The sequence below is a fragment of the Cydia amplana genome, chromosome 7, assembly GCF_948474715.1.
Source record: "Cydia amplana chromosome 7, ilCydAmpl1.1, whole genome shotgun sequence".
NCBI lineage: Eukaryota > Metazoa > Arthropoda > Insecta > Lepidoptera > Tortricidae > Cydia > Cydia amplana.
Genome location: NC_086075.1, coordinates 19,162,074 through 19,173,156, shown reverse-complemented (window position 1 = coordinate 19,173,156; position 11,083 = coordinate 19,162,074). Strand labels below are relative to the sequence as shown.

The 11,083-nt window shown below is 36.8% G+C and overlaps 1 protein-coding gene across 1 annotated transcript; it reads left to right on the top strand.

Moving 5' to 3' along the window:
- On the top strand, positions 1-10,098 carry LOC134649793 (uncharacterized). Its single transcript, XM_063504621.1, has 8 exons — positions 1-771; positions 937-1,167; positions 1,504-1,671; positions 4,008-4,238; positions 4,955-5,039; positions 7,982-8,712; positions 9,134-9,364; positions 9,928-10,098. Exons 1-8 carry the CDS (start codon positions 37-39, stop codon positions 10,096-10,098), a joined length of 2,583 nt encoding a protein of 860 aa, XP_063360691.1. The 5' UTR covers positions 1-36.
- The last annotated feature ends 985 nt before the right edge of the window (positions 10,099-11,083 follow it).

Here is an 11,083-nt window from a genome sequence, read left to right as displayed (position 1 = left end):
TATTTCACACAGACAGTCGCTATTTAACCGTCAATCATGTCGAACGCTGAAGAAAAAGCGCGTGAAATTTTTAATTCCATTATAACGGAGAAATTTCCGGACGCCTGTAAAGTGAAAATTAATCCTATTAGCAGTAGTGGCGCCAACTACAGCTCAGCTTTATATGAAGCTTATATCATTACTGCTGAAGGTACTCAAGAACTATTTGCAAAAGTCGCCTCAATGGGTGACCATTTCGACGAAACAAGCCGGCGAATCTTTGACTCAGAAAAGTTCGTCCTGACAAAAATTGCAAACGTGTATGAAAAATTGCAAGACAAACATGGGATACTAAAAAGATTTACATTTCCAAAAATTTACAATCATGATCGTGATGATATCCCAATAGTTGTCATGGAGAATCTAGCTTCTAAAGGATACGGATGCTATGATAGATTCAAGAGTATTGATTGGAAATATGCGTCAAAATCTGTAGAAACTTTAGCAAGATTCCATGCTCTGTCTTTTGCTTTACAGAAGGACAGTCCAGAAGAGTTCAAACTGGCTGGGGATATATTAAAGTTACCAGAAACTGTTCTTACAAGTCCGCTTTGGGAAGGAATTGCTGATGGGGCGATGGCGGTTGTCGATGAAAAAGATAAAGAAAAACTCGCTAGAGTTCTAGAAGGAGCCGTGGGCTGGAGCAAACTTATGGATTTCAGTGAACCTCTTAAAACTTCAGTACTTATCCACGGAGACTATCGCCCTAGTAATTTATTGCATAAAGAAATGGTAAATACTTACTTACATATTTATTATTTTATAAATAGTTTTGTTATTTTATTTTATTTGACCAGAGTATAAAATAAAACCATGGATACTCTAAGACACAAATTGACAGTGATAAACTACGAGTATGAGTAATATAATTATGTGATAATTTACATTTTTTTCTAGAATGGCGAATATAATGTTATCCCCGTAGACTACCAAACGACCAGGCTAGGATGCCCGGTGGCCGATCTCCTCTACTTCACCTTGATAGGTTCCGACCAGCAGTTCCGAATGCAACACTACCACCAACTGGTGGACCACTATTACGAGCATCTGGCTCTGATGATGACGAAATTCGGTCTGAACCCGGATGAGGAGTACGGGAGGGAAGAGTTTGAAAGTGACATTAAAGCGGTAGGTAATATACTCGTAATAGAGATTTTGAATTAGTTCGACGTGAATAATTAATATTTGAAGTCAAAAATTCCAAAAAACTTAAAACCTAGTAGTAGGACTAGTAGAAGGACAAGAAAGACGGCCAAGAAATGACAAATTGTAATACAGATTTTTTTTGAGGTTGTGATTCTAAATGTTCTTTTCGCTTCGTTGTGTAGTCTATTCGCTTCATTCCTTGAGTGACACAAATGCAATTTATTCGAGTACGCTATGAAAAAGTAATCTTTTTTGCTTTTTTTCTGATTTCGACCTTTATTAATAATTCTTAATTTTCTTATTTTCCTTATGCAACAGAAATTGCCAATCGCCCTCGCCGTCGCAGCGATAGTGCTGCCATTCGTCACAGTAGAGGCAGCGAGTGCTCCGAACTTTGAGCGCGAGCAATACGTGCCGCGCGCGAACGAACTGTTCGCCGAACGGTTCCGCGGACTGATGCACGACTTGAAGCAGTGGGGGGTTCTATAGAATACTAATACCTGAGCGGATTAAAATCTTTATAACCGAAATATAAGTATATAAACAAAAATCTTAATTATAATCTTATTTATTTTGATGAATTCAATATATCAGTATATTTTTGTTGCATAGCATAGGGGACGGCCGCTTTTCCATACAAACGTATGCCTCTCTAGTCTCTCTACGTTTGCCTATCTGCATATTGTCACTATGGAAATTATTTTAATATATTTTGATATGTACCATAGCTGTGGCCCTTAGTTTGACTTTTTCCGATTTTTGAATTAAGAGCGAAAAACCGTTTTTAATACAAATTTTTAAATACTTCAAATTTTTACAATAATTAAAAATTAAAAGAAAAAACAAACAAAGGGGCATAGCTTTGGTCAATATACATCGTATTGCATCAAAATATTATCAATAATGTTAATCAGAGATTCCAGAGAGGAAAATGAGGACTACGTTTGTATGGTATTATAAAATAATAATGTGCTTTCCTATTAAATAAAAATAATGTGTTGACAATCATGTAAAATGCTTCTATTTTATCAATAAAATTAAGTTTGTTTGATTTATTTATTGATATATGTACATGTTTTAATAGTCTACCAACCAAGTTACTTTCACACGTTAAAATATCGCCACTGTTTGTAACTACCATAAGGATGCCTTTGCTAATACTAGTAGGTATTATTTATGTATAGTGCAGTCCATTATCAGTAATTACTGCATGTTTAAATATCGCTACCGATTACATTTGCATCGCGTGAAGATAATACATAATCTATTAACCTCTTTCCCAGATTTCATTTGATATTTATGTGGTCTTCATATTTATCTATCTGTTATCAATAATAATTTGTTGAACAGGATTTTAAGTAAACAATGAATGAGTGAGTTATTTCTACTCGTTCCAGTCTCGACTGCATGAAATATTTGTACATTGCTTTTCATAGTTTAATCAGTGTCATTGTTTAGCAATAGCAGCCGCGGAACCTTATTCTCATGCTCCTGACGCTATATTCTATGTAAATACACAATCAAACTAGTTATCTCTTGTTGTAATATAATCTTTCTAGCAAAACAAAACCTATTGTAGAACATGATCTTCGTTGACTTTTTGATTAAATTACTTAAGTGTACAATCATAAAGATAACAAAACTAAAAACACAAGAGAATATTGTTATGCGGCAGTCGTAGTTAAATCATTGATCATGTCTAACGCTGAGGAAAGATTCCGTAAAGTTTTGAATAGCATAGTTCAGGAGAAATTTCCTAACGCGTCCGATGTTAAAATCACGCCATATAGTACCGATGGCGCGAACTATACCTCAGTTTTATTTCAAGCTAGCATCGTTACCCCTGAAGGAACCCAGGAATTGTTTGCAAAAGTAGAATCAATGGGTGAACATCTCAAAGACACAAGTAAGCTCCTACTCAATATAGAAAATTTCGTCTTCACATCACTTTCCGGCGCTTATGAAAAATTAGAAAACAAATATGGAATAAAAGAAAAATTTATATTTCCAAAGTTTTACAAGAGCGTTGATGGAGTCATTGTCATGGAAGATTTAGCATCTAAAGGATACGAAGTTTATGATAGATTCAAGATTATTGACTGGAATTATGCATCGAAATCTGTAGAAGCTTTAGCCAGATTTCATGCACTATCTTTCGCTTTCAAGAATGAATGTCCAGAGGGGTTCAGAAAAGCTGGGGAAGTGTTAAATATACCGCTGGCGGTCTACACAAGCTTTCATTCGGACGGTCAAACTGATGCTGCAATGGCAGCTGTGGATGAGGCAGATAGAGAGAAACTCTGTAAACTTCTTGAGGGGTCTAAGGGTATGAGTAAAGGTATAGATCTTACTGAACCTCGCAATACTGCAGTTATTGTACACGGGGACTACCGCGCGAGTAATTTGATGCATAAAGAAGTGGTAAGTACTTACATACTGTAATAAGCTAAAATTAAATGAACGGTGGTTTTGAGCGATGATTTTTCTGTGGTAATTAAAAGATAGATTAACATTAATATCAGATCCAAGATATTTTGTTTAAAAGTTTATAACTTCTTAGTTACTTACTTATATAATACATACAAGACACAAGTCAAACTGTTAAGACAGTTTTCCATGGCCTCTCTAATATTTTATTTATGTTTAATAAATAATAATAAATATGCACATACTCGTAATACATACTTTGAACAGGTGGTAACATGGTCAAAAGTTAATAGATACGTAATCACAAAATGCCACTACTCGTCAATGAATGTGCCTGTTTTATATTAAATTATGGTAGGACATAAGTAAATAAAAGATAAAAAATTTCTTCCCAGAATGGAGAATATCACGTCATTCCAGTGGACTACCAAACGGCCAGGCTAGGATGCCCGGTGTCCGATCTCCTCTACTTCATCGTGATGGGTTCCGACCAGCAGTTCCGAAGACAGCACTACCATCAGCTCCTAGACCACTATTACCAGCATCTCACTCTGATGATGACCAAGTTTGATCTTCAGCCGGATGAGGTGTATGGAAGGGAGGAATTTGAAGATGACATAAAAGCGGTAAGAAGCCTTGACAATCGGTTTTACTATTATACTTGTTTCGTATTATTTTGGGGCATTTATTTATTAATCGAAGAAAAAGAGTAGGTACATAACAGTTGTGTTAAAGTAAATTTAAACGATTTACATCAACATTGATAAGGGTGAGAGCCGTAACAAGCAAATTACATAAACCTTAGTTAAATACTACGTCCGCTCATGTTCCGCGTACGTTGATATTGGAAAGACGTGCAAACATGCACTAGGAACTTTTAGGTGTAACATATTACGCTAAGTATTCATGAATACTATAAAATCATTTTGAAGTAACATTGTGATTTTTTGATGTTCTGATGTTACTTAAAGTTCTTGTGACATTGATAGAGAGGCAGTAAATTTGTGGTACCGTTACGAATAAAGGTCTGGCAAAGTCAGTTGTTAATACAGGCAGTTTTGTCATGATAGTTAGTAGGCAAGTCAATCATGAAAGTGGCAATTTTCGGCGACTATTAGTGACTTATCCCAGTTAAGCCTTACTTGCCATGCAATTATCATCTTCCCAGAGTTGTGCCGGCATTTTTGCCAAGGCTAACTAGGGGAGCCTGGAGTCCGCCCGGCTAATATGAGAGGTGATTGGATGAGGTACAGGAATCAACCAATATCTCCACCTCAATGGAAAGGCTAAAAATCGAACAGTTAAATGCCTTATCGTGAACGTATGTTTTTTGTTTATCCAGAAACTCCCCGTGGCGCTCAGCCTTGCAGCGACAGTACTGCCATTCGTGATAGTGAACGTCAACAGCGCTCCGAACTTCGGGAGTGGCCAGTTCGTGCCGCGCACGAGCGAACTGTTTGTCGAACGGTTCCGCGGACTAGTGCACGATTTGAAGCAATGGGGGGTTATATAGACAAAATTGTAACTTTGAAGTTACAATGTGTATATTAAATATATTAAAAACGGGTCACTCACGTTTTTCGACTTAAAATACGTGAGTGACCCGTTTTTCATATATTTAATATGTCTTTGTCTCACGGAAGTTTTGTTATTACAATGTGTATAGTTTTAAATCAGTTATTGTCAAAAAAAATTGTAACTCACTTTTATTGCCGACTGTTCTTATTCTCTTATGCATGTATACATATAAAGTACCTTAGTAATGAACCTTAACTCGATTTGTTTGTGATTTTCCATCGAGTATTCCGTTTCAGCTGAATTGGATACGGAAGTGGTTCATAGGTATTTAAGTTAATAATTTGATCCAAGCAAATGCATATAAACAAATAGGGCAAGAACCAATTTTTATATTCAAACTTTATTTTCTAAACTACTTTGCCATTTATAATAATAACATTGAAATAATACTCCCTTATCATAAATATTATAGTATGCATTTTTACACACTAACACACACACACACACACACACACACACACACACACACACACACACACACACACACACACTCACACACACAGTGTAACTCTCTGTACAATTTGTACCTACCAATATATAGATTAAGAAACTAGTATAAGTAACGAAACTGGGTCCTGTAACACAGGGTTTCCTAGATCAGGACACAGGGACGTGATTTACTGTATGTCTAAATTTATACAATAAACTTTTTTTTTTTTTTTTTTTTTTTCATTTATTATGCAGGGTTTTAAGAGCCATGTACATTGAAATAAATACCTTTAAAATTATTTAAATATGTTTCACTACTTCTAATAACAAATGTTTTACAAGGTAGGTATGTAAACAAATACATGTCAGTGTTGTAATTGTCCTCATATAAGGCTATTTTTAGGGTTCCGTAGCCAAATGGAACCCTTATAGATTCGTCATGTCTGTCTGTCTGTCTGTCTGTCTGTCCGTCTGTCCGTCTGTCTGTCCGTCCGTATGTCACAGCCACTTTTCTCCGAAACTATAAGAACTATACTGTTGAAACTTGGTAAGTAGATGTATTCTGTGAACCGCATTAAGATTTTCACACAAAAATAGAAAAAAAACAATAAATTTTTGGGGTTCCCCATACTTCGAACTGAAACTCAAAAATTTTTTTTTCATCAAACCCATACGTGTGGGGTATCTATGGATAGGTCTTCAAAAATGATATTAAGGTTCCTAATATCATTTTTTTCTAAACTGAATAGTTTGCGCGAGAGACACTTCCAAAGTGGTAAAATGTGTGTCCCCCCCCCTGTAACTTCTAAAATAAGAGAATGATAAAACTAAAAAAAATATATGATGTACATTACCATGTAAACTTCCACGGAAAATTGGTTTGAACGAGATCTAGTAAGTAGTTTTTTTTTTATACGTCATAAATCGCCTAAATACGGAACCCTTCATGGGCGAGTCCGACTCGCACTTGGCCGCTTTTTTATTATGTCATGTAGGCATAAATCACCGATTAAATAGTTGAGATCGATGTTTCTTTTTCATACGGAAACTTAAACTGAATATGGCCTGACATGCTTTTGGTCGGTTTTTAAGATATTTTAAGATTTTCTCAAGGCTTCATTATATTTACCTAAGTTAAACGTACTGGTGCTCGACGCGGTACCAGTACATGTCATCTTGAAACTTAAGTCATTGTCAATAGAGGTGACAGCAGGTTGTCATGTTTTGGACATTAGCATTTCGAGCACTAGTACGTTTACCTAATCTATAGGCATTTCGAATGTTTTTCTATTACTGCAATAAACACGTGCAAATATGGACTGGGAACTTGAAGTTCAAAATCAAAACAAAATAACTATACAATTTCTCGAATTTTAAACAAATAAAGCTACATCTTGATGAAAATCGCTAATAAAAGTGAACTCTAGTACTGGTGAATAAAACTCAAAATACCATGACCAAATATATTTAGATACGAGGTCTGCAAGGTAACTTTACAATGTCTATTCGAATTTTAAACAATTAGAGTTTGTGCGGAAAGAGCAGAGTCGTAGAATGTATTGGATCCCATACATTTCACGACTCTTCTCTTTCCGCACAGACTCTAACGCTACAAATTTGAATTTCGAATTTTAAACAAGCGTAAGGCCCTATTCGCATGGCAGCTTTTTCAACGCGCGTTAAAAAAGCGTTTGAATGATGCATGTGTACACACGACTGCGACTGTGACTGATGATGGCTTGACCGTCTGTGTAAAATAGCGAAAGAAAATGAGTGAGTACTTTATAAATATACTAGATGAAAACCCGGCTTCGCTCGGGTGAAATGTAGATATTTCTGTAGTTATCGGTTCTCAAGGAATATTAAAGGCAAAGCAAGGCATAGATTTGTATAGCATCAATCATTGTGTTTAATAAATATAGGAAATTAAAACTGCAAAAGTCAAGAAAAAATATGTTGACGTAAGGTAAGACGCTTCGTAAGACGGACACGTGACCTGATCAAAAAACTGTTACAATGTCATTGAGTTTTCACTGCTGCCGGCACTCCCGGAGTGCAACCCGTTGCTTGTTATTTTTATTAGCAGTTTCCTTATTTGTGGAAGAAACATAAGCATTTAGTAGATACCTAATTATAATTATAACAGTTAACTTTTATGATGAAATAAATCATAAAAAGAAATTAAAAGGCTACCTATCAAACATTTCATAACAATGTTGCAATATGCGCACTTACGCCATACGGAAAAAATAAACACGATATCTTACGAGAGAGACTTTTCTATGATTAAATTGTGTAATCACAGATAACTAACAAAATAAAAGGCTCTGTAAATGACAAAACGCAATAGTCAGTTTTTAAGTAACAACCATGCCGAGCGCTGAGAAAAAAGTACATGAAGTTTTGATTTCTATCGTTAAGGAGAAATTCCCTAACGCTTATGACGTAAAAATTAAACCCATTACCAGTGATGGTGCTAACTACACGTCAGGTTTGTACGAAGCTTCTATTACCACTCCTGAAATTACTCTTCAATTATTTGTTAAAGCAGCTTCAATGGGTCATCTCATTGACGCAAGCAAGCACATGTTTCGCGCAGAAAAGACTGTCCTCACAACAGTATCAAACGCTTTCAAAAGATCACAAGACAAACATGCGATAATAGAAAGATTTATATTCCCTAAATTCTACAAGAGCGTAGATGGAATCATAGTGATGGAGAATCTAGCATCTAAAGGATACGAAGTCTATGATAGATTCAAGAGTATTGACTGGAAATATGCCTCCAAATCTGTAGAAGCTTTAGCCAGATTTCATGCACTCTCTTTAGCTTTCAAGAACGAATATCCAGAGGAGTTTAAGAAAGTTGCGGAAGTGTTAGAAATGCCTCGGGCGATTGTGACATACCCTCAATTTGAAGGCGCAAGCGATGGGGCAATGGCAGCTGTGGATGAAGAAGATAGAGAGAAACTCTCTAAAGTTCTTGAGGGGTCTGAGGGATTAAGTAAAAGTTTGGATCTGAGTGAACCTCGGAGTACTACAGTGATCATTCATGGTGATTTCCGCCAAAGTAATCTGATGCATAAACAAGTAGTAAGTATTTGAAATTATTTCTGCGTCTTTATAATTTCATCTAAGTATGGTAAACGTACTGGTGCTCGACGCGGTCCCAGTGCCTACATGTCATCTTGAAACTTAAGTCATTGTCAATAGAGGTGACAGCAGGGTGTCATCTATTGGGCATTAGCATGTCGAGCACTAGTACGTTTACCTTATTTATAGATGACATTGATATTGCTGCATAAACTACTTTTTCAAAGGTGTTCAGGAGAAATAAAAAAATTATATCAAATCATTTGCCGCTCTTTACATTCCAAGTCCAAGTTCAAAATATAATAAATAATACCACTGAGCTCCATTTTAAGTCCTCGCATTAGTCTTTGGTTAGTGACTAGTAATTCTGTAGTTAAAGAAAACTTCATTAACGTAAATATTTAACTGGATTTCATTACAGAATGGAAAATATCACGTGGTACCAGTGGACTATCAAACGGCGAGACCAGGGTGCCCGGTAGCCGATCTTCTCTACTTCATCTTGATGTGTTCCGATCAGCAGTTTCGGAAGCATCACTTCCATCAGTTAGTGGACCACTACTACAAACATTTGGCTCTGATGATGAAGGAATTTGGTCTGCAACCGGATGAAGTGTATGGGAGGGAGGAATTTGAAAGTGACATGAAAGCGGTAAGAAATTAGATAGTTTATTTGATTTAGGAGGGATTCACGGAATGTAGGTATTTTCCGGCAAACATGATACATTTAATGTAAGAATGCAAATAGTCGAACGAAATGAAAATAGGATAATTATGATTGTTTATGACGCTGATATGAAAGAAAGGCATTAAATTACTGTCTTAAGAATTAGTTAATTAAATATTACAAATTCGTTCTGTTTACTGTTATTACGTTGGCATATGCAAATATTATGTACGTTCGTATTACGTAAAGTAATATTGCAAAGCAAAAAATGTTTATACTCGTATTGTGTTTCATTCAATTTTCCACGATTAAACCATTTTTTTATTAGATACCTACTACCTTAATTTATAAAATGCTAGCCCAAACCTGGTGTTACAATGGTTACCCTGGTACAATTTGACACTGGGTTAACTGTTTAACCGCTTAACCCCGGGTTAGTGGGATGGTGTAAGTGGCCCTTACTAGGGCTCCGCTAAACTAAACGTTGTGTAAACTGAAAATGTAGGATTCTAATAAAATAGTGTCATAGCTATGTGATTGTTTTCCAGAAACTGCCAATCAGCCTCAGCGTGGCGGCGGCTGCACTGCCGTTCGCGACGGCGGACGCCGACAGCGCTCCGAACTTCGAGCGCGGGCAGTGCGTGCCGGGCGTCAACGAACTGTTCGTCGAACGGTTCCGCGAACTGGTGCAGGACTTCAAGCAGTGGGGGGTTATATAGACCAGGGGTCACCAATTAGGGTCACCAAAATGACCATCGCGGTCCGTTTTTACTTGAGTTTATTAAATAAGTCAAAAAATAATATATGTCGGCGACTATAGTGATATCCATTATTAAAAACAGTAAACATTGTCAGAAGATTAAAATTGAAGAACGGGATTTTTTCGTGGAAATGTCTCTGATTAAGTTCGAGTAGAGTGATTACTTTCGTATTTTTGTGAACACACCCCACCACAAATACAAAGACGCAAATAACAAATTAACCCGTCAATTCCCACGTGTGTGACGTCACCATAAGCGTTCTGGCTCAAATTTGAGCCCTTGGGAACTGACAGGTTAAGTACCTATGTGACGTTTAGCGTCGCAGTTAGGGTTGGAAAGAGGTAGGAAGGAAATGAAAGTTGGAAAGAGGTAGGAAGGAAATGAAAGTTTAATTTAGAAAAGTTAATTAATATTAGGTATTTAGAATTACAATAAGTTAGCTAGGGCCGTGAGTCCTTATAACTGAGCCGGCAAGAATGAAATAATGAAACAAGTCTTTAATAGGAGGCACTTTCCTGGGACTCTACTTCGCAGGCGGGCAGTTGTAGATGGCTCCGCTGAACAAAGCAGGCATCGCAGTCGCAGGTCCAGAGTTTTCTAAGAAGGCTCCGCACTGTGGTCCAGGATCCTCAGCTCGGAATGGAAACCTTCCAGATTGTGGAGCATGCGCATAGCGTAACCCGGGGTAGTGCAGGCTAGTGGGTTTTCAGAGTCAACCCCAGACTTGATCCCTAGCAATATTGGTCTTATTAGAATATGCACACAACGGTGACTGCGTCATCCGGCCCGCAAGGAAAGAAATATCAGGAAAGTTAACCTTTTAGCATTTCTTTAGTGTTCACGGATGAAGCAGTCGGAAAAGAACAGATTAGTTAACAGTATAAAAGAATACAACGTAAAATTATTCCCATAAGAAACTTAGATTAGAGATTCACAACACTTA

What these genes read in the sequence shown, in the direction of transcription:
- LOC134649793 (XM_063504621.1), top strand. Translation starts at nt 37, where the DNA reads ATGTCGAACGCTGAAGAAAAAGCGCGTGAAATTTTTAATTCCATTATA. An exon ending in CGCTCCGAACTTCGGGAGTG is followed by an intron (nt 5,040 to 7,981) that starts GCCAGTTCGTGC and finishes TCAGTTTTTAAG; the next exon opens with TAACAACCATGCCGAGCGCT. An exon ending in TTGAAAGTGACATGAAAGCG is followed by an intron (nt 9,365 to 9,927) that starts GTAAGAAATTAG and finishes ATTGTTTTCCAG; the next exon opens with AAACTGCCAATCAGCCTCAG.